Source organism: Biomphalaria glabrata, chromosome 9 (assembly GCF_947242115.1).
Source record: "Biomphalaria glabrata chromosome 9, xgBioGlab47.1, whole genome shotgun sequence".
In the NCBI taxonomy this organism is placed as follows: domain Eukaryota; kingdom Metazoa; phylum Mollusca; class Gastropoda; family Planorbidae; genus Biomphalaria; species Biomphalaria glabrata.
In genome coordinates, this window is record NC_074719.1 from 6,786,857 (window position 1) to 6,811,418 (window position 24,562).

Genomic DNA, 24,562 nt, shown 5'->3' on the forward strand with positions numbered 1-24,562 from the left:
GAAAACTGCCTTTTTACCAGTCTCGGTGGACCACTTCGGAGGCCGATTTTCAGTTAGTGTTTCCACACAAACTGTCTTTGTAACCTTGTTTTTTTAATTTCATTTGTGGTCACCTAATTGACTTCACTTTGGACCTCAAATTACCTAAGCCCGGCCCTGCTAGTCTATCGCAGTTATTGAAGATATAACGCTGTCTGTTTGATGTCTATTTCTGTCGATATGTTATGTATAGAAACTAACACCGCTCGACCAATCTTGGTGAAACTTTGCATACATTTTTTCTTGGTTTTATTTCAAGTGTATTGGCTTTGTTTTACAACGGTAAGGCTGTCTTAAGATAGACACTGCACCTAGTCATTGATTGCCTTCAGAGTTACTTCCCTCTTCAATATGTAAATCAGAAAGTACGTTTTGCAATAATCTTTTAATCCACTTTAGCATTGCATGTTAAGCTGTAACAATAGATGCGACTAGAATAAATACACTCCATAGATTTCTAACGGCCCCTTTTTTTTCTTCTTGAAACACTATTAAGATTCCTTACCACATCGCACATCCTGGTCTGGATCAATCTACACCAACATCTAAATTAGAAATGGGAGGCGACGAAGGCAGTGTAAGAAGATGCGAAGGCCAGTTATTTCCCTTGAGATGTAGCGTAGGTCTCACGAACTATTTATGTAATGAATTGTTTCCCCTTCCATTTCTGGCTTTAAAATATTCTAATTGTGTGTATTAACATTATAATACACAACTTCATCAATTGAATTGCTTTTTCCTTATCTTTATTTGGCCTTTTTAAATATTATACCTTCTGATGCCAATGCAATGGATAAGATAGTTGTTTCGTTATAAGGCCAATGTTACAGTCAAATCTATGTAGCAAAGTATTTAATATTTCTACCACAGGACACACCTGGCTTATCATGTGTTATAGGCCTGCATAACATAACACAATACACTATATAAACCATAGGTGGATTAACTTAAAGGCAACATAAGCAAATGCATAGGACCCTCACTTGCTTTAGGGAAAATGATTTTGAGGAAAAAGCAAAGGAATAAATTGCATTATGTTGATCACAAGGGGCCTCATATCTTAAATAGCTTGGGCCTCAGAAATATCTCCCAACAACTGAAACATCTTCTCTAGACTTTTAATTATACCTAAACACAAACACACACAAACAGTAGCGTAGCTAGCAATGTTCGAGTGGTGAGGGCCGCACAGAGCATCAGAGACCCTAGCTACGCCACTGCACACACACCTAAAGCAATGTAGGTTTATGTATAGGTTTAGAAGTTGAAACAAATATTGACACTGCTGAGTGTTCACTAGAGTGGCCGGAGAGTTAAGGGCAAGAAGCAGCAACTGAGGAGAAGCAAGTCAGTTAAGGAGAAAGCATGGAGAGATCTAAGTCTTTGGGAAAGGGTTTGAGCATTGATTGTGATGGGAGTAAGTCAAGTAGGATGTGGGGAGTGGGGTAAAGATAGAGTGTTTTTTTACAGCTGGAAACTGCATTCAATCGCTTATTGGACAATGCTCACGAAACTTATCCTTAAGGTAAGGTCGGCTGGCCAGACTTTTTAATTGAACATACACACACTGACACTAGCAGGTCATTTAGAAGTCAAGTTTGGACAGAAACATGTCATTGCTTTCTCTTTGGAGTTTCTTCTCAACACACACACACACACACACATCTTTATATCCCATGCAATCTGTCAGTCATAAGTTTTATTGTCATCACACATGTATGTCATGCAATCTGTCAGTCATAAGTTTTATTGTGGCTTTCTGCCACTTCAATAGAAAAAAATAAGGTGCTTCAAACAAAATCTAAGCTATTCTTACAGACAAAAGCATTTACCAATTAATTTCTGGTCTCTCGTGGAACTCTGCAGGTTCCAGTCTCCGATGTTTGGGTGATGTCCCATTGTACATATCATTCTCTCTGAGAGAATACAGCAGATTTAAATTATTTTTAGAGACTCAAAACTAAAAGAATGATAGCGACATTGTTTTCTTCAAGTCTTTTCATTGTATTTTGTTAACTGGTTTGTTTATGGTAATCTAGTTTTCTATTTTGATGATATTTCATTGACTTTTAAGAATTGTAGTTCTTTTACTTTTAACAATGGAATAAGTCTAAACATGTTCAGTATGCTATGTTTATAATGGTATAGTAATTTGTTTATATTGGATCAGCCAACTGTATTTCTTTTAAATCTTTTCGAATCCCCAAAGCAGAGGCGTAGTGAGGGGGGCGCAAGGGGGGAATGATGACCATGGCGCCACCCTCTGGTGTTCATGATGTTCATGGAAAATGGGGGGGGGGGGCGCCAATAAAGTACCTTGCCCCAAAGTTAAGGCCAAACATGTAGATCTTATCTGGGTCTTTAAAACAAGATCTTATATAATATTTTGTCTCGAAGACCTTCGCTTTCAAAATCAAAACTTCTTGACATAGTTAAAGCAAAAAAAGCGTTTCTAATACTTAAAATAATCTGTCACATTACAGTGTAAATTTAAAAAAAAACTCTTATTATAAAAGTAATAACACTAGTCTGACAGGATGAACACTAATGCACTTACCCAACGTAAGATTCGTCCATATACACTCTTACAACATATAAGACACAAGTCAGTAGTTTTATGATCAAATTGAAGATCCGTATCCTTAAACCTGCGGGTAGATGTCAAATGTCAACTTTGAGGTGAAGGTATGCATGAATAAGTCGGTGCGCATACTGTTCATAAACGTCTCTATGTCTAGTCAACTCTTTACTGAATACAAAGAAACACTAGAGTTGAATGTGGGAATTCCCGTTGAAAGCGTGTTCAAAATAGCCAAATGTAATTTTATGAAAATTATATTCTGAAAAATTATAACGGTCAAACTAGAGTATTTACTTTGTCAAAAATAAAAAAAAATAAAAATAAAGTTCCCCTTTCAAATCTTGCGATCTATAGGGCCTTTCCCCCCAAAAATGCTAGGTACCCATTATAGCTGGATGGACTCAGAGGCGCCCAAAGATCCCGAAACTAAAAATCCCAGTCTTTATCAGGATTCGGACCCGGGACCTCGGTTCGGAAGTCAAGAGCTTTACCGCTCAGCCACCGCGCCTCCTTTGTCGAAAATAAGCTCCTGATATTTTGTTTTTACCAAAGACATGCATATACTGTCAAATTTCGGAAATTGTCAGAACTATTTTTGAAATCCGTGTCCAGGGTCCACCCAGTGTCCTGAAGCCATAATAGAAGTTTGCAAGCTAATATTTTTACTAGAAGGAAATTACTCTTTCATTGTTGTATTCACACATTGTTTAGACGAAGGGATTTGTTTCTAATGTTTAAATCCTTCTGTCGACCCTCTCACTTACTTGATCTCTGGTTCTTGATAAAGTAAAGTTGTAATCTTTCCTTCAGAGACTTTTCATTAGTGAAGAACTCCACATGGACTCTGGGAAAGACACAAACATTAATCACTAAATAACAAAAGCGACAAGGTAGAAATATGCTTCTGGTGTTCTAGTATTTTCATTCAATGTTCTCCCTGTTTTTAATGTAGAAAGAGTAGGCTACGTATTAAAGCTGTCGCTGTTGACAATAATTTGAGAGTGGAAAGATATTCAAGAAAGTCATGTGACCTTCTGTATCAGTGCACGTTTAAGGAATGTATAAGTCATTAAAACTAAATAAAATGTAAACAAAATGTTGCACATAAACAACAACCAAATAGAACAAAATGAATTCAAACAAAATTTAACCAATTAAAAAAGTGAGTTGCCTTTCCCCAAAAAAAAAAGGAAAAAAAAAAGGCTTAAAATATAAATTACATCTGGATCACTGAAAAACAAGTTTAAAATGTCAAACAAGATGACCTTGTTAATTTCCACCCTTTAGGGAAGGCCCGGAATGGGCAAAGGTGTTCAACTGCCAAGGGCCTCGCGTTGTTGTTTTTTTTACGGCCTTTGCTTTTCGCGTTATGTTTCGCCCGTGTATGGGTGTGTGCGTGTGTGTGTGTGTGTGTGGGGGGGGGGGTTACCTGTCGTGCGCGCGTGAAGTTTTTCTTTGCATTTAATATTGGTGTTTTAGCGTATAGGAAGTAGTTTCTTTTAAGTGCGTTTTGTTGTCTAGAATATTGTGTGTGTGTGTGTGTGTTTACGTCATCCTTAGTTCCCGCAAGAGAGAGAGAGAGAGCTTCTTTTGTGAGCTAGGTAGCTGGTTGTTTGTTTCCCCCTTTTAAGGGTACGTAAGTACATAGTTTTATTAAGTAGGCTGATCTTTCGGTATGGGTGTCGCTATTGAAAAGTTCTTTCTTGTAGCGGCATCGCTAGATCTAGGTTTTCTTTTCGTTTCAGGGTGTTAGGCTTTGGGCTATGGGAAAGTGTGTCGCCTTTCCGCCCTTGGAGTTTTGCAGTAACTATTGTTGTTGAGGTGTAGGGAGTTGAGGTTACGTTGGGCGCCGAGATGGAGTGTGAGCGTGAAGGTGTGTTATGGAAACTTATTGGCGTGATAGTAGATTAATTATTAATTTAATGATGATTTCAATGATAGTGATGTATATGTAAATATGTTGATAACTTATAATTAATTATTATTAAATATCGTTCATGTTGACAACTGTTGTTATTCACTAACTGTTCAGTTGAATAACTGTTATTCGATGTTCGTATTTTACATGCCACTACCTTTGGGTTCTTGTGTTACTCTGTTCAGGCTGGGGATACGGGACCATCATATCATACCCTACTTAAGCGACGAAACCCACCTGACAGTACCTAGATTTAATATATACTATGGAGACTGGGGGGGGGGGGGGGGTTTGACTAAAGTAAAAAAAATTCATGAAAACATTTTGGTCTCGCAAGTTTCTTTATTTTCTTTCAACTCGTCCATTTCCACAAATCCAAGTAACATTCTGTGTTTCCAATCAGAGGCGGCCTTTGGGGGTGGCGAGAGGGGCAACAGCCACCAGGCCCTGCGACTTAAGGGGGCCCGCGATAAAGAGTATATTTTGTCACTGTCAGCGGCGTCAGCCAAACGCTCAAATATTTATGGCCCTGATGTCACTCGTCCAGGGCTCCGCGCATTGCTGAGGCCGTCTCTGATCCCATACTCTCCACTTGTTTGGTATATTGCATGCAGCTAGAAGCTCAATTATGGGAGTCTCATTAAAAAAATTAAAAGTAAACCCAAAACATGCTGCGCTGAAAATATATGATTCGAAAAATTGACTGGATTTCAACTTTTTAAAGGATTAGATGACATGTCATCAAACACAATTAAGTATAGGCCTTTATTTTATTTTATGTAGACATATTTTATTTTATGTAGACATATATTTTATTTTATATACACATATTTTAATTTATGTAGACATACACATTATTTTATGTAGACCTATATTTTATTTTATGTAGACCTATATTTTATTTTATGTAGACATATATTTTATTTTATATAGACATATTTTATTTTATGTAGACCTATATTTTATTTTATGTAGACATATTTTATTTTATGTAGACCTATATTTTATTTTATGTAGACCTATATTTTATTTTATGTAGACATATATTTTATTTTATGTACACATATATTTTATTTTATGTAGACATATATTTTATTTTATGTAGACATATTTTATTTTATGTAGCATATGAGAGCATAAGGAGTACTGGAAAGGGGTAGTACCTTTGATGGTCCGGCATGCTGCACCTTTAGGTGGACGGCCTCACTGGTCCCCTTCCAACCCCTAAATCTCTCACATGTTGCTGCTCCAAGCGCCATGCCCTGGAAAACATCTTCAGCTGGCGGACTAAACCGTGTGAGGGGGGTGCTGATAACGTGGCATCACTGGGCGAAAGGCCTTCTAGACTAAGGTCACCGGCCAGGGCGGACTACAACGGCCACATGTTCAGGACCAAGGCGAACCACCTAATTGGAGGTACTCGGCTGTGATGAAGCATGGAGAGGGATGGGCGCCGCCATGCGTTTCTAGCCCTCGTTACACCTAATGAGATCATGACCATAAATAAACCTATACCGGCTCGGCCGTCGCCCGGGTTACCAAGGGCCGCGCCTACCGTTACAGACCAGGGCGGGGGTGAGAAGTATACTACTGGTCCATGCAAAACTAAAATAAATACCAGAAATAAAATCACCATAGGAACATGGAATGTGAGATCACTAAGAGACGAAGGAAAAGTTGAAGAGCTCACACATGAACTTAACCGACTCCGTTTTAACATATTAGGACTCTCTGAAATGTGCTGGAAAAACATAGGTGAGACAACAACAATATCTTCCTTGAAAGGATAATGGAAGATGCTCTCGAGGGCTATGAAGAATGACTAACTTGCGCTTAACAGATGACATTGATGGCCTAGCAGGGAAAGAAGAAGAACTAGCTGACCTGGTGATGCGCATTGACAAGACTTTCGCAGCATATGGTATGCAAATAAATGCAGAAAAAAACAAAAAAATTATGACCAATAACCAACAGGGCTTTAAAAGAGGCATCAGTATTGGAGGCGAAAAGCTGGCTAGTGTTAGAGGCTTCAAATACCTCGGAGTCATTGTCTCAGATGAGGGAACGAAACCTGAACTACTGGCCCGAATGGCACAGTCCACAGCAGCCCTTTTAAAACTTAAAATAATATGGACAGACAAAGGCTTAGCCCTCGGCACCAAAATCAGACTGAGGCGCTTCTTGGTCATAGCCACATTTTTATATGCTTGTATGTCTTTGACGCTGACTGCAGAGCTAGAGAGGAGGATCCTAGCAATGGAATTGAGATGCTACAGAAGGATCCTTGGTATCACTTTCAAATACCGCATCACAAACCAAGACTTTAGAGGCAGGGTTACTTCAGCGATTGAACCCCATGATGACCTGCTAACTATAGTGAAAAAACGCAAGCTTAAAATATATGGCCATATTACAAGATCTTCGGGGCTCGCAAAGACTTTCCTTCATTGAACAGTACCAATTAAAAAGAAGAAGAGGCAGACAGAGAAAGCGATGGGAAGACAACATAAAAGAATGGACGGCCTGCCATAGAAAGAGGTTTTAAACAAGGCAAAAGACAGGGAGGAATGGAGAAAGACGGTCGACGAGTCTTGCTTGGTGCCCCAACGGTCCAACAACTAATGGTTAGGTAAAGGTAAGGTAAATATTTTATGTAGACATTTATTGTATGCATCATTGTTGATGGACTTGTAGCTTAACTGATGGGGGATGGTGGCTCAGATACTTACCGGGATACTATTAATTCAACTTAGTTTCAATTAGAAACTGTCCTTTTTTTTTTCTTTCTTTTTTTTTTTGTGTGTGTTTCCAACTAAAAAAAAACACACAAAATTGTTTGTAAAAAATGTTTTACATATTTCGGATGTTCCTTCAGAGTTGAAGATAGTTTACTTCCTAGTCCAAACCTCCCGCAGGACGACGGGGGATGGGAGCGGGCAGGGTTTGAACCCGGGACCATCGATAAATCCAAACGACAATCCAGCGCGCAAACCGCACGACCAGGCAGCCATCCAAAATTGAGATACAAAGGAAAGAGTTTAGAAATTTTGATTGTGCAGTTGGAAATGATGTACACAAAGTACATTAAAACTTTCTTTAAAAAAATAGCTTATCAATATTTCCCTTTTCTGCAAGCCGTATAACTAACAAAAAAACTAGATATTTATATTTTTCTGCTATAGATTAAAAAATCTCTAATAAAATGTGATTGGTCGTTGTTCTACTCTTTTCCATCTCTAGCAATCTTTTGGCCATGGAACATGAAACTATCTGTTTCATATGTCCAATAGAGCTTAAATTCTTAAAACAAAATAATATTATAATCATTGCCATTTCCAGCAAATTTCAGGGCCGGATTTAAGTAAATGGAGACCCCGAGGCAGGATTTTATATGGAGGCTTCTGCAGTTTTCCGAAAGCTTTTATACAAATCCACTTATTAATAATAATCAATATCTAAAAGCATGTCATACTTTAGAAGAAATAGAAATATTTAGTATGCATATTCCAGTTTGTTTGTTTTTGAGTTTGTGGAGGCCTGTGATGAGGCAATGTCGCACATTAGAAGCTGCATTAATATATAAGAGCGTACACTTCTTTACCATGACAGTGTTGCAAACCGTAAGATTTAAGGTATTGTCGGTGAAAATGCGAAATAAAGAATGTTATCCATAAATTTTAAAAAATAATAAAAAAGTTTGTAACCCGTCCAAATTTGGATTTGATTTTTTAAAGTCTTTTATATGGGGTTCCTCCTTTGAGGATGTCCATGGCAGCAGCCCCCCCCCCCCTCCGCCTGCCCTCCCCCAAATCCTTAAACAACATTCACACACAAACTTCCGGGCAGCAGTAAAATGTCTGGACCATTCAACGATTGACAACTGTTATATATTTATGTTATTATTTAGATGAAATGGAAATACACATAACAACAAGAAAGCCGAAAGAAAAAAAAAACACACGTCGACTTACTGGGGCGGTGGGGGAATTGTGTCTCCTATTTCCGAAAGGGCAGCTACTCCACTATTCTTGAGCCCCATATGACTCAAGCGTTGCCTGGTACCACGATTCGTCTGATGTTGTATGGACTGTATCATACCGTAGCGTCATTCATGTCCGGCTATCTCTGCATTCGCCAGTAGTCTTACTCTAATACAGTCTCATATATATAAGGATTGTCTTCGAGTCCGAAGAGTAATGAGGAGTACAGTAGCCCCAGTGATACTGACATTACGTATACATAAAGTATGAAGAGTTCACTTGTGCTATAATACTGCATATGAATTTCAGCTAACAAACATAGACAGAATCAGTATTTCTAAGTATATGGACACTTTCATGAATGTTCCAGTCTTAATTCAAAACTACAGCCTATGTAGCTCACTCTTTAGTCTTTTGTGTAAAGTGCGAAGTTCGAGCAGTCCCGATTTGACAAGAGGTTCGAACAGTTCACTTTTTATTGCTATAACTTTTTTATTAGAATGTTTACCAAATTACTACTACATTGCTACTGCGCATGCACCTTTTTTCTTTACTTCCGACACATACAATTTCCTTTTCCTTGTAAAGGCTAAGTTCATGGTGAGGTCAAACTCAGGAGGTGTGGAATTATTCTTTTTTACTACCCGGTAGTGAAGGAAATGGGTAATGGGATTAAGGCTATTTTTAAGTCTGATTGCTCATCAGCTTAAAGAGACTATTTGAAGTTGTGGAAGGTAGGAAATGGTGCAATGGATGGTGTTCTTGCGCTGGAGTAAAAAGAAAATGACTTTATAGTAAAAATTAAATATTAAAACATGTTTTTAGATATATTTTCTTTGATCTGCTCGAACCTTCCACCAACCCGATCGAGCTTATTAACTGGGGAAAAATCCGCTTGAGGAAAAGTACGCTTGGCGATACTTACCCTACACCTCTTTGACTTCGTATTTAATTTTAACTAAGCCTAGTGATACATTAAATCTAATCTATTTTTATAGAAAAAAGGACGTGAAATTCAGAAATACCATCAGTTTTTTCATAGGTAAGACCGTTACGGTGCTATAAAAATCCAAACTTGAAAATTGCTGCCAGCGGGCTTAATGCGCTCGAACTTCGCACTTTACTCTATAACTTATGTATAGCGAACACTTTTAAAAGAATTTAGCTTCACTGATAAAACATAGAATAAATGACTGACTGTCGAATAGATTCAGTGTCTCACCGGTGAAGAACTGATTCGTTGCTTTTGTCATAGTGCAGGGCCGGCCCTAGATAATTGGAGGCCATTGGCCCTAATTTGTTGGCCCCAAATGAAATTTTAAAAAAAAGGAATTTGCTGCGAAAAAAATTAATTTCGCAAATTTTTTTATAACCTAGTGACTCAACAACAATATTGGGCACAAATTTCTATATTTCTTTTCTTAAAAAAATTATTTTGAGTCCTGTGCGAGGCTCCCATCGATCGGAGGCTCTATGAGGCTGCCTAGTTTGCCTATGTGTAAGGCCGGCCCTGCATAGTGAATCAAAGAACACAAGTTGAACTAGAAAGACAATGGAAGTTGATCCTAGCAACACAAAACATGGCGGGAAGACTGGATCAGAATCTTTCAAACGTTGATTTCCTCAATGCCGTAAACTTCGTCCAATTTAATGACACAATCACTCTGATGAATTGCTGAACGGAATTCCCACGAGGATTCAAGAACTTGATGATCAGATGTCGTGATTGTTGGACATTCCTCTTGAATAGTTTTAACGTAAAATCCAAAAGAATAAAAAGAAAATCAATATCCAATATTCTCACAATGAATTAATGAAGAGTTTGAATGATAATACGGCTCAGAGTTAATCCTTCAATTACACTGTAACACATTAAATAATGTTACGATATAATCTGAAAGCATTTGGACTATAAAGTGTTTTATTTCCCTTCTTCGTTGCAATGTGCCTCTATTGATTAAAATGAACAAAGAATAAAGTTCAAATTGTTTGATTATTACTTTACAAAGCTCTAAATGTTAGATTTTTATTAGATAATAAATCTAAGATCCACCAAAATTCCTATATAAAGAAGATTAATCCAAGATGTAAACCAATGATACTGGCGTCTCTAAACAACAGGAACCATAACCCACGCGACACATCCAAGGGAGGAAACCCTATTGTTTTGGGTTTTTTTCATCATAACTGTTCTGAACCTCGTTTCGGGAAACATTTGACGATATTGACTCTTGGCCATGGGGAGATGACGAGCTCAAAAGTTGCTGGGATGGTTGGGGTAATGATCAAAGTCACTCAACGTTGTCAACTAGAAAGAGAACAAAAAAGGGGGGGGGGGGTATTTCTAAGCTTACCATTATCTTTCTCTTCCATTTTATTTCCGGGGTAAAATTAGCGATTGTTTACGGTAAATGTTTACGACATATTAACATTTATGGCGGACACTATATGCATTTTTTTTTGTTCTACTAGAGCCACCCATAGCAGTGTGACCACGTATAGACTGGTTCTCTATTCATCTACATATCTTGACAGCGTCCCCCTGTGTGGATTATATACTGGCCTAAATACTGAGTGTACTGTGTATGTAAATGCATTAATAATATGCAATTGCATTTATCAGATACGCAAATGGCCGGGAGACATTGCTGGACTTGATATCAGGAAATTGGAAATGTCTATTTGGGGCAGAACATTTCAAAGACTTAGTGACCTTTTCGTTTTTAGCGTTGTTGTTGTTTTGTTATCGTAGAAAAACAGTAGTAAAAGCAATCAGGGCCGGGTTTAAATAGGTGGAGGCCCGGGACACAATTTTTGTATGGAGGCCCGTACACTTTTTCAAAAGCTTTAATAAAAATCCACTTAGTAATAAAACTACTAATATCTCAAAGCATGCCATATTATAATAGAAAGAAGTTACTTGTGAATTACAATTAATTTCCCTTCGTTTAAAAACAAATTCTTTAATATGCATATTTTAGTAAAACAAAAAATGAAAATTTGTAAGGTTTACTTAATGTTGTCAATCCGGAGCCACTGTTGAATACTGCTAGCACACTATAAGCGGACACTTTCTATCTACGACAGTGTTGCCAACTGAAGATTTAAAGTATTGCCGTAAAAATGCGAAAAAAAAATGTTTAAAGAAAAAAAAAAGCAACTTCCTGAGCCGTCAAACTATGCATTTTTTTTCTCTAATGTGGAGGCTCTTTTCTTGTCGAGTTCGCTAGCCTGCCCTCTCTTAAATCCGGCCCTGATACCAAAACATAAGCTTTGATAAAAACACTTTAGTATATTGCAAGATAAAGACAAACAAAATAATCTGCCCCTACTATGTTGCCTAGCTCTTTTGATTCTGGGCAGCGTCAGGGAACAGTACCAGGAAAAAGAAGAGGCAGACAGAGAAAGCGATGGGAAGACAACATAAAAGAAGGGAATGGTTTGCAAGTGAAAGAGATTCAATTCAAACCAAAAGATAGAAATGAATGGTGAAAGAAGCTCAACAGATCATGTGTGGTGCCCCAAAGGTTGAATGAGCTTATGGCTAGGTGGAGTTGAAAATCTAAATCCGGACCTGCACCGTTGTCAAATCAATAAATGATTGAATTTCTCTGATGTGCTGACAGCAGAAACTGGACTCATTTCTTCAAGTTGGGTTTGGTTTTTTTTTTTTTTTTTGTTGTTTTTTTTTAAACTAGAAATGTCTCCATTTTGAAACTTGTAAGATAAAAAGCTAAAGAGTTTCTCGAGAATTTTTGGGTCATCAAGAGCAGTTAACTCAACTGGATTAATCTACTGGATGAACTGCGTGTTGGCAACATTGTGTGTGTGTTAGATTAGTGAACACGTGTGTGTTTTTGTGAGTTTGCAACCCCGTGTGCGCGTTTGTGTGCGCGTGAATCAGCTGATATGTGATAAATGGCGCAATCTATTAACAAGTTTTAATTATAGTGAGTGCCTTTTGCCCAATTTGCTATGAGGAGTTCTCAAAACAGAGACCAGGATTTCACCCCCCTCCTTTAAAAAAATGTGTTTACTGCTAACCAAATGTCTCTGTACCATGAAGTTTGCTGATCAGCCCAGCTTGAGAACATGCTGCTGTTTTTTTTTATAATTAACCGTTTTAATTATTATTTGCTTGAATTTGGGAACATGTGCCAACATGCTGAGACTCTCTGTACAGTGCAAAGACACACATATACACACATACAAGCATGGAGAGTATAGGACAACAAAAACCGTTGCTGTAATGATCAGGAGAACGACAGAAAAGAATCCATTCCCACTAATGATGACCTCTGGCAGTAGCACAATACTTGTCAAAATTCTATCATCGTATACACAAAGGTGTCGGGGCCCGGCTCGCCACGTGGCTCAGTGCCAGAGCTTTGGTCAGCTTGACCGGACATTTACGCCGACCGAAGTTGTTGTTTTTTTATATCTCCAGCAAAAAATGATCTGTCATCTATAAATACATCTATTTTCATATTTATTGTGCTCTATATTTTATTCGCTGGATGGTGTCTTCGTTTTGCTTATTATGTAAAAAAAAAATTGCAAGTTATACGGTACCTCGAAAAGTACTTTTAACATCTAGGTAACTTATCGCATTTAGGTATATGAAGTTGAAAATAGTTAAAAGTAGAAAGATAAAGCACTTAGAAGGCTTTATCAATGTTAAGAGTGCAGTTTATATTATCCACCTGATGATAAATATCGTAGGCTATAAAGGTACTTTTAAATATTAATAACAGGTAGACAACTTGACGAATATTTAAATGTTAAAAATTGTAGGCTAAAAAGTAGCCTATTTTAACCGATTAACAACCCAATAATAAATTGTTACTGAGGAGTTATGTGAGTGTATTCTATAAGCACATACATTGGCTTACAGTTTTTAATTTCTATGTAGTTACCAGTGTGGTACCCTTTAACCTTTATCCTTAATCCTACTACATAATTAAAATGAAATAAAAAAAAAAAAAACTAAATTAACAATTCTTATAATTTAAGGTGGGACGCATTTCAAACAGTAAGAAATAAACAAGCAAAATTTTTAAAAAATCATTTAAAAAAAAACCTTAGAGAAATAACTGCGCACCCTCAACTATATCTCTCACTAGTGTAATAGTTATTTCCATTATTTGATATAAAACAAAATAATTTTTTACCAATAAATAATTTACCAACTGGTTCGTTTTCTTAATGATTCAAGTTTTTGTTTGGTAAAATAAATAATGTTTTAAATTCCCTTCTTGATCCGAGAATGGGTGTGGGAGAAAAATCATGTTCAATTAACTAATGGGACAAAACCCTACATATTTAGTCGAATCTGTGAATACTAAAAGATAAATTTCCTTTGATGGTATCAAACAAAATTAATTACCAGCAAATAATAGACTAATTGGTTAATTTCTTTTTATTGATTCATGTCTTGTTTATGCCAATGAATAATTATGCAAAGTGCCACCTTGTTCTGAGAATGGGTGTGAAAGAGAAAAAAAAACGTGTACACGTTTTGACCAGACAGACAGACACACAGACAGACAGAGAGAAAGAGTTGATATAAACTTTGTAAAAAAAAAAAAAGCCGTTCAAGAAAATAAAAAAAAACCAGAATTGTTTGCCTTTATGTTATTACTCGTTAAAAGGTTAAAATAGTTCCTTGATAATTTAACATTTAACTTGACCTTGCACTTTGGTACCCTTCTATATATCATTCATCTTCTCATTGTATCTAAATGTGCTCACTATCTAAGATAAGGTGACACGTGGATCAGTGGAAGCGTTTTGGCTTCCGAACAAAGGGGTATCGGGTTCAAATCTCGGTAAAGAATGGGAGTTTTAGGGCTCCCCTGAGAGCACCCGGTTTTTCGTTGTGCTGGCCACATGACACTCTCGTTAATAGTTTTTTTTTTTACGTGGGCCACAGAAGCAGAAGGCGTTTACATCATCTGCCCATAGATCGCAAGGGAGGGTATTTTATTGTATCTACTGATACCCGAGAAAATTACTCTATTTAATTTTTAATAAAATATTTTTTTTCCAATTCCTTTTTTTCTTCTCCATAATAATCTCAATTTGGGTTTTAAAATTGTAAAAACTGAGTCTCTAAAGCCACTAATATATATATATATATATATATATATATATATATATATATATATATATATATATATATAGGTTAGATTCGTGTGCTACCCAATTCAGGTTTTCGTTTCAGTTTCCGGTAATAGAATTTGTGTTTTGTTTTTTTCACTCCATTCATCACAAGGGAATAGAATTAAGTCATTGCGTGTCTAATATCAAGATGTAAATTGAACTTCAGTGTCTCGTGAGACCTAATTCTGTTCAAAAGTTCTGGGGATTTATTTTTATTTTTTTGTTGTTTTCTTGAAACACTACAACTCTTATTCACATTAATGTAAATATCATTTCGCATTTTTTTTTCTTTTTTTAAATTGTTTATTAATTATGTTGACTAGAGAACATGAAGAATTCAGACGAGACTAGCTAGTCCTTGCCAAATATTTAAGCAAGACTATGAAGTTTATAGAGGCGATGTGGTGGAGTGGTAAAGAGCTTGGCTTCCGAACTGAAGGGTCCCGGGTTTTAATTGTTGTGACGACTGCTCCTCTGAGTCCACCCAGCTCTATTGGGCAACTGACATTAGTTTGGAAAAAGTAAATACGGTTAGTCGTTGTGCTAGCCACATGACACCCTCGTTAACCGTGTTTAATGAATGCTTCCGCAACACTATCTTGTCCATGTTAAAAATATTTAGGCACACAGAAAGGAAATCAAACAGAAAAGCAATATTTCAGGCAAAGAAAAATTAGACATTTGTAAACAGGGCGCGATACGGGCGCGCTAACAACTAATAAACAAAACCCAGTTCAAAATATTTTTTAAAATTTTGTTTTAAGCACATTTTTCATTGCTTCCCTTGGTTCCTTGTTCCCCTCAGCTGCCCTCGATAAATAAAACAATAAATATACAAATAATAACTGCATTTCTGGCTTGCCAAGCTATCAGCCCTCAGGCTTAGTTAGTGTTGGCCCTGTATGCTGGGCACGCGCGCACTCAGACCACGTTTTTCCACATCATTTCATCTCCTAACAATTACAGCAGACGACACTAGACGTTGTGTGTTCAATCAAATGGCGGCACGAATATACACAGTGGCCGAAATTGGATTTTTCCGTTTGATTTCACTTCGAAGGTGCGCAAGCAAGTTAGATCAAAAGACAAAAAAGAAATTAGATTTAGATTACGGACCTATATAGAAACTGGTCAAGGCTAAGGCTTATATGCTACTCATTGCTAATTTTCGGAATGAGGAGTTTACAAATGTTAGTTGTTTGTTGGTTGTTTCTTTTTCAACCTGGCCTATATATTTTTTTAAGCTTCTACTCATGTTCTGGAATGAAAATGTTGCGTTGGAGGAGAAAATCTTTTAGAATTGTATGAACAAAAAAAAATATTTTAATCTTTGTGTAATTTTTGTTACAGTAAAGATACAAGTAAATATGTGTTTGTAGAAACTAGATTCACTAGTAGAGAGTTTTCTGACTAAAACTAGAGCTCTAAATCTAAATCTCTAGATCTATATATCTTATATTATATATTACAGACTTTACTTCGAAAAGAAGATAATTACGCCCTGCGCATTTCATGTGTTAATCTAGTCATGCTTGTTAATCAATAACTTAAGCTCTGTTAAATCGTTGGTTCATCTGGCTGATTCAAGCAACCCATTCCATCCTCTAATGGCACTAGGGAAGAAGGAGCAGGAAGGAAGAGGTCGAAGAGTCTCGATTCGATTTGGGTTTGTTTTTTTTTTGGGGGGGGGGGCGTTAATAGCGCCTGACCTATTCGAAGCAGGTTGGGTATTATAGGGCCGGCCTTAGATAATTGGAGGCCCTAGGTGAATTGACTTTGGAGGCCCCAAATGAAATAGAAAAATAAAAAATAAATATCGAAAAAAATATATAAGAAATCACGCAATTTATTTAAAACCTAGTGTACTCCAACAATACCATTGGCCACAAGTTTCGCTGTTTCTTCTCTAAAATACTGTTTTGATTACCGTGAGAGGCCCCCACCAATCGTTGGCCCTATGGAGCTGCCTAATTTGTGTATGCCTAAGGCCGGCCCTGTGTTATCACTGAGATGCAACATTCTCACTAAGTGAAAAAAAAAAACGAAATCTAGATCTATATTTTACAAGTGACCTTCAGGCTAATCTAATATTATTCCCCAGACGATCACCTCTCCCATCAAAGAAACCGATAATTTACTCGGAATGTTTCCAGGCCTGAATGGTCAGCAGTCAAGTGATCACTTAATATCTCAGACATTTCCATTCAGGTCACAACCGATGTGTGTCCAGACATAAAAAGTGAAATGTTGATTTAAAACTCAAAACCTCGTCTTTGTAAACAAGGGACGTAAGAGTGTCAAAAGATGTGAAACGTTGGTGCTGTGATTTTAGAGTTACAGTTACTGACACTAACACCCTAGTGTAATGCGAGTCCTTTCGAATAAATTCCAATAGAGTAATATAATTTTCAATTTAGAATGACTAGAAATCTCATAGTACAAGTTCAAATAGCAAAGCTAATGCGTGTAGATGCAGAGAATACTTACACTCTATTTGCACTATTTAAATATATGCACACAAGGGATCTATAAATAAACCGAGATTTTTCGCAGGTTATTTTTCTTTCCTGGCTCTAGTTCTAGTTCTCTAAGATTAATCACTAGAAGAGGTGAAATAAGAGAAAAATAATATGTGAAAGGAAAATGTCTGCTTATTTTTAGCGCCCTTGGACTTCTCTGGGCTATTTTAAGCTCAGCCACAAGATCTCAGTGAAATCGGGATTCATAGTGACACTAGCAGTGTCCCTTATTACGTGACAAAGTGCACTACTAGTAGGTTAGGATATGTTTAGGAAGGAAATAACTTTCTAATTAAATAGTTGTCACAATGTTAGGGAAGGGACTTATTTATAAACAGGGCTGGAAAAATTAAGGACCGCCGGCTGAATGTGTCCCACCAGAACTTTTTGTTTTATCCCGCGGACGACTACAGACATGACTGTGTAAAACATAGTTTGGTAGAACTCGATAAAGATGGATGATTAAGTAACAAAGTTGCGGAATGATATCGTGACCACACAATCGTACCTCTTCAATGTGTCATCTCTCGGGAGAGTTTGTGCAAAGCTGCATTGAATATCAATCATGTTATTGACCTAATATCAGAACTAGGGATCTTAACCAAATGCACTTCAGGACTGCTTTGTGAAGGTGAAGCTAAACATTCAGATGTTCCGTACCACAGCAGTATCCGCTGGCTTAGCGTGGACAAAGAATCGGAAAGAGTGTGGGACCTCAAAAAAAATTGTTATGTTCCTTGAAACGAAGGACACTGACTGTGTCTTTGATACTAATATTTCAAATGAAGAGCTAAAGACAGACTTCGTGTTTTCACTGACACCTTACAGAGATTTAACGAATTGAAACTGAATTTGCGCATACAAAAATATGCTCTACTTCAAAGATAGCTTGAACCTTTTCTCCAGGCAAACGAATGAAAACAGAAATATAACAATGACCTAAGAAAACTATTTTCAATATTAGTTTTAAAACAAAAAGGGTTACTTTTCTTGTCATTTCTAAATTTAAATTAAATGCTCCCCACCCCATGCCAGAATATATTTTATGCGGCCCTCAACTGAAAAAAAGTTGCCTACCTCTGTTATAAAAGTGAAAGATGAACTAACAGTGTTTGAATAGGACAGCATGATCTCTACAGTTGCTATTAACTTGTTCTATGAAAGAGCAGCCTTCTAGATTTATGGTATTTCGTAGATAGGTAGCTGAAGAAGAGTTCAACTCGTAGTAAGGACAAATCATCACTTTCCGAGTTGTGGACAAAAGAATTAGAACCAAACAATTTAATTACACGATTTTTTAAAACGTATCCATAGATGCTCTGACATCAAAATTCACAAAAGTAAAACCGTTAGCACAGAACCTGACATCGTTTGCTATTTTATAGTGTGGGATGTGTGGCCGAGAGGATTAGTACGCTTAAGCTTGGCTTGGCTACCTATCAAGGGGATTCGAGGTTCGACACCCGACTACAGGGGAGTTGTGTTTACTGAGCGCAGCACAGAAAACTGTCTCGCAGATACCCCCTCCCCCACTGGTCCAAAAATGAGATTAAACCTGAGCATGCTAAAAAAAATCCAGTCTTGACCCGGAATGTCTAAAAAACTATCGCCCAGTATCAAATCTTCCCTTCCTGTCAAAGCTTCTGGAGCGCATCGTGTTAGCGCAAATTCTTTCTCATCTTGAACAGTAATGTCTCTTGGAATAATTTCAATCTGCATATAGGAAGTGCCGAAGCACAGAGACAACAGTGGTCAGAGTACTAAACGACTTACTTCACAATTCCGACATTGGCCAGGTTCTCTGTCACTTTTGGTTTAACAGGAATCGTCCTAAAATGGCTTGGATCCTACCTGACTGAACGCACCCAAAGTGTCGTTGTTAACGAAACAGAATCAACAAGCTTACTCTTGAAGTACGGAGTACCCCAGGAATCAGTTCTAGGCCCAGTACTGTTCACTATGTATACATATTCACTCAGCGGTGTCATACGGCCAACCGGCATCCTATACCATTTCTTTGCCGATGACTCACAGTTATACGATTCCTCTGTACCATCAGAGGTGTCGCATCTGGCAGAGAAAATCAGTAGTACCGTTGCAAGGGTGAGCAATTGGATGGTTGAAAATAAGCTCAAGATGAACGAAGATAAGACAGAAATAATTAAGATTGGCACTCGGAACAACGTCTCAAAAGTTAAAAGCACAGATTCTCTTTTTATTACGAACTGCCAGCTTCCTTATGTCCATGTAGTGCGGAATCTTGGAGCTTTCTTCGACTCAACACTATCTTTCGACCCAAACACAAGTAAGCTCTGCAAGGGTCTTTATTTGCAGCTGCGTAGATTAGGCCAGATCCGACCATATTTAACAACGGAGTCAACAAAAACGCTAGCTGTGGCATTCATACTCTCCCGCCTTGACTACTGTAACGCCGTGCTAGCAGGTATACCTGATGACAAAATAGCCAAACTGCAACGTATACAGAACAACGCCGCACGAATAGTACTTAGAAAAGCAAGACAAGATTCTGCCACTACGCTCTTGCGCACGCTCCATTGGCTTCCCGTGAAAGCGAGAATCGATTACAAGGTCGCCACACTTTGTCATCAGTGTATATATAACAATGAGATGCCCCTGTACCTTAGAGAACTGATTACTCCATATGTTCCTCAGAGAGCCCTGCGCTAAATGGACTCAACGCTTTTAGTGGTGCCACGTTTCTCCCTCAAAAGCTACGGTCTGCGGGCTTTTTCAGTGCACGGACCAAAGGTTTGGAACTCACTCCCCATTGATCTCAGACAGACAACATGCTATACCACTTTTAAGAAGAACATTAAGACCTACTTGTTTAATACTTTTTTTAGATTAGTTTTTTACAACCAATGTCATGTTTGTGTTTGTAATGTTATTACAGCGCCTTGAGCCTACATTTTGTTTGTTAACAGCGCTTTATAAATAAAATTATTATTATTATTATGCTATAAGCATGTAAGTTGCGCTATATAAAAGCTATTTTAAAAAAATAATTTAAAAAATTGGGAATATTATAACAGGCCCAAGTGTTAATCTGTAACAGTATTAATGAAGCGTGTATGTGTATAGTCTGACCTTCGTGACTTGTTTGACATGAGATCAATGACAGAAATTTCTCCTTAGCACTACACAATAAGAAATATTCATAGAGATGAAGAGCTACTTAAAAACCCATACTAGATAACAAGGGAAATAATGCATCCAAATTAAGCAGGCATATAGAGCTATATGCTTGAGATCGTCAACCAATTACTCTAAAGACGCAGGAATGCTCTGATATCGAGCAAAGCAAATATTTATCGCTATTGATTAATATTTTGAAGGCTAAGTGGTATAGGTGAGTGAATTGATTTTATGCATTCTGTCTCGGAGTGTAAGATGTATAGAAAGGTATAAAACACATTCATTTAGTAAATGAGTACTCATCGACTTTCTTGTCAAATGTATTCTGCTTTTCAAAGCGACGATTAGATTTCTTGGTGTACATAACAAAATGAGCATCATAAAGTATGTGCTCATCTTTTCTACAGAAAAAAAGGCAAGACGGTGTTCAGTCTTTGTTTATATATTACAACAACTCTTGTATGGCCAACTAAGCAAGGAAACCGCTCGCAAGGTGGTCTAAGAAAGTGCTTCAGGGACACCCTCAAAGCTTCTCTGAAGACGTTCAGCATAGACCCAGCCACCTGGGAGACAGAGGCACATGACAGAGCATCATGGCGTCGCGCTGTGAAAACTGACGCACAGGTTGCTGAGGAAAAGAGAACCACGCTGGCAAAAGAAAACGCCAGAGAAGAAAAGCAAGGCCCACGACACTAGCCCCAGCTGGAATAACCTGCCCAGTGTGAGGCGAACATTCCGGGCTCACATAGGTCTCACCAACCACATGAGGAGGCATAAAACCCCAGTGAAAAGCCCTCAGCTCCTTGGATGACAGAGTGATCATCATCGAACCACGATGAACGAACTATATATTTATATATATTACATAAGATTGTCCTGACTTTGTGTACATAAATAAATGAGATATTAGTTCACCTTTTGTAGCCAGGTAAGGATATTGTGCCGCATGTAATGCTTCCCACCCCCAACTTTATCATATAGATTCCCTGCACAATGGTCAGAAGTATCAAAGGGAAGGATAGCACATCAGCCGCGGTCCATAGGTTGGTATAGAGCTGTTCGGTAACTTTGGTTTTATCAACCTTCAGCTGAATCTTAAATGTATACACCTTACAGACAGTCAAAGTTAACATAGTCTGTTTGGTCTCTGTGAGAAATAGACGTAACTTTCCTTCATTAGCAGTTAGGTTGGACAGTCGACAAGTAAACAGTAGAGAGAATGCAAGAGTCATGAAGTGACACTATCCCAGCAGGGAGATATATGTGGAATCAAAATAAAAGAAATATTGCCTGTCTATCTATCTATCTACCTATCTATCTATCTATCTATCTATCTATCTATCTATCTATCTATCTATCTATCTATCTATCTATCTCTCTCTCTCTCTCTCTCTCTCTATATATATATATATATATATATATATATATATATAAATATATATATATATATATATATATATATATATATATATATATATATATATATATATATCCATCTATCCATCTATCTATCTATCTATCTATCTATCTATCTATCTATCTACCTACCTACCTACCTACCTACCTATCTATCTATCTATCTATCTATCTACCTACCTACCTACCTACCCATCCATCCATCCATCTTCCTACCTACCTACCTACCTATCTATCTATCTATCCATCTACCTACCTATCTACCTACCTACCTACCTACCTACCTATCTATCTATCTATCTATCTATCTATCTATCTATCTATCTACCTACCTACCTACCCATCCATCCATCCATCCTCCTACCTACCTACCTATCTATCTATCTATCCATCTACCTACCTATCTACCTACCTACCTACCTACCTACCTACCTACCTATCTATCTATCTATCTATCTATCTAAATCTATATGCAAGAATATATATATTTATACTGGGGACTGATATGACAGTTCCGTGTCTAACACTTTCAACTCGAGACTCATCCTATCAGCATGTAACTCAAGTAATCACTTTATTAGCTCCCCTTGCTACCAGATCATTGAAATCACTTGTTTACTTTAACCCAAATCAGAGATACTTATTAGAACCTAGGTCAGTGAGCCAGAGTCCAGTGATTACTAGAGACACATGGGAATGGATTGGATCAATACGCGTACATTCTAGAAGGTTCGATAAGGAAGGGGAAGGATGTAATGCTACGTTTGGCTGGGATGTGATTTAAAGTTGATGGGGTATTTATTTGCCTAGTCCTACGCGATGCAGTAACTTGGTATACAAACTTGTCTAGGAATTAAGAGAGATTTTTTTGTATCAAGCTGTGCTTAGCGCGTTATGTCCATCAACGTTGAAGAGTTACGAACATGTAAATAGTCAACACGTTTACTTAATGTCTTATATAAAAGAGATAGTTAAGATAATTTCTATTGGTCCAATCAAATAGAAATTCAGTTTGACTGTAATTGACCACCTCAGCGTAACTACTGTAAAAATAATAATATAGATGCAAACACGAACAGCATTCACACACAAAACAACATAAACACTCACAACCAGCGCATTGTGAATTAGATGCTTTGATTAACAATCTCAATGGCCATTTATTTTTTGTTTGCTCGGCCACCGGGAGTCCGTGTCCACTAGACAATGTTCTCAGTGAGTTTGGTTAAAGAACTATCTATTTATTGTAACGCTGGGGATCTTCAAAGAGAAGGAGGAGAATTGATGAAGCAAATTGAATTCACGTAGGGTCTCTTTCTTATCTATAGTATGTCCGCTACCTGGACCTTTTTAGTGTCAAGTAGGTACACTACTGGTCCTATTTAGTATCAAGTTTCTACCAGGACTTTTTAATGTCAAGTAGGTGCACCACTAAACCTATTTAGTATCAAGTTTCTACCATGAACTTTTTAATGTCAAGTAGGTGCACTACTAAACCTATTTAGTATCAAGTTTCTACCAGGACATTTTTAATGTCAAGTAGGTGCACTACTGGTCCTATTTAATATCAATTTTCTACCAGGACATTATTAATGTCAAGTAGGTACACTACTAAACCAATTTAGTATCAAATTTCTACCATGAACTTTTTAATGTCAAGTAGGTACACTTTGAACTTTGTTTAAAATGTTTTGTAAGTTGTTTTAGAATTGAACATTCATGTCCAAATCTCCCTCAAGACGCCAAATGATGGCGGGTGACAGGATACGACCCCGGGAAGATCGAGTCGACAATCCAGAGAGCACACAACTAGGTAGCCATCTTGTATGAAATGACTATCTGGTATCAAGAGGCTTCATGGGCTTGTCAAGTTTCAAGAGGCTACATGGGCTTGTCTAGTTTCAGAGACTACATGGGCTTGTCTAGTTTCAAGAGGCTACATGGGCTTGTCTAGTTTCAAGAGGCTACATGGGCTTGTCTAGTTTCAAGAGGCTACATGGGCGTGTCTAGTTTCAAGAGGCTACATGGGCTTGTCTAGTAGCAAGAGGTTGCATAGGCTTGTCTAGTAGCAAGAGGTTACATAGGCTTGTCTAGTTTCAAGAGACTACATGGGCTTGTCTAATTTCAAGAGACTACATGGGCTTGTCTAGTTTCAAGAGACTACATGGGCTTGTCTAATTTCAAGAGACTACATGGGCTTGTCTAGTTTCAAGAGACTACATGGGCTTGTCTAATTTCAAGAGACTACATGGGCTTGTCTAGTAGCAAGAGGTTAAATAGGCTTCTCTGGTATCAAAATTGCTACATGGACTGACTATAACAAACTGTTATGGAGTGTGTGTGTGTGTGTGTGTGTGTGTGTTTCCAAGAGAATTGTGAAGAAAGGAAGCATTAATTGTTAGAAGATGAAGAGAAAGGGAGCATTAATTGCTAGAAGATGAAGAGAAAGGTAGTATTAATTGTTAAATGATGAAGAAAGGGAGCATTAATTGTTAAATGATGAAGAAGGGGAGTATTAATTGTTAAATGATGAAGAAAGGGACCATTAATTGTTAAATGATGAAAAAAAAAGGGAGCATTAATTGTTAGATGATGAATGCAAGATAAGCGGCTCTGTCGTAATGTATGTTAAGGTCGAGAGACGACTCCAGGATGCCAGAGTGAAAAGACTCATTTTCATTGTGAGTTAGATTAGTTTAAATTATACGTTAATTTCATCTCAAGTTATATTTCTCTGCATTATGATGAAAGTTATTTTTAGTTCTGTTTACAAAGACATTATTCAATTTGA

General features: G+C 37.5%; 1 protein-coding gene across 5 annotated transcripts in view; it reads right to left on the reverse strand.

The window, feature by feature from the left end:
• The window catches only part of LOC106071019 (potassium channel subfamily T member 2-like), a 118,623-nt gene that overhangs the window by 46,877 nt on the left and 47,184 nt on the right, over positions 1-24,562 (reverse strand). For 3 of the 5 annotated variants that reach the window (XM_056040281.1, XM_056040276.1, XM_056040279.1), the window contains exons 1-4: positions 8,510-8,827; positions 3,385-3,464; positions 2,597-2,687; positions 1,872-1,955 (exon numbers count right to left, since the gene is read on the reverse strand). In XM_056040281.1, the coding sequence (XP_055896256.1) occupies positions 1,872-1,955; positions 2,597-2,687; positions 3,385-3,464; positions 8,510-8,634 (380 nt within the window). In that variant the 5' untranslated portion in view covers positions 8,635-8,827. Of the gene's footprint in view, positions 1-1,871; positions 1,956-2,596; positions 2,688-3,384; positions 3,465-8,509; positions 8,828-24,562 lie in introns of those variants that run through there. The other 2 variants (XM_056040277.1, XM_056040280.1) reach the window with 1 other exon arrangement.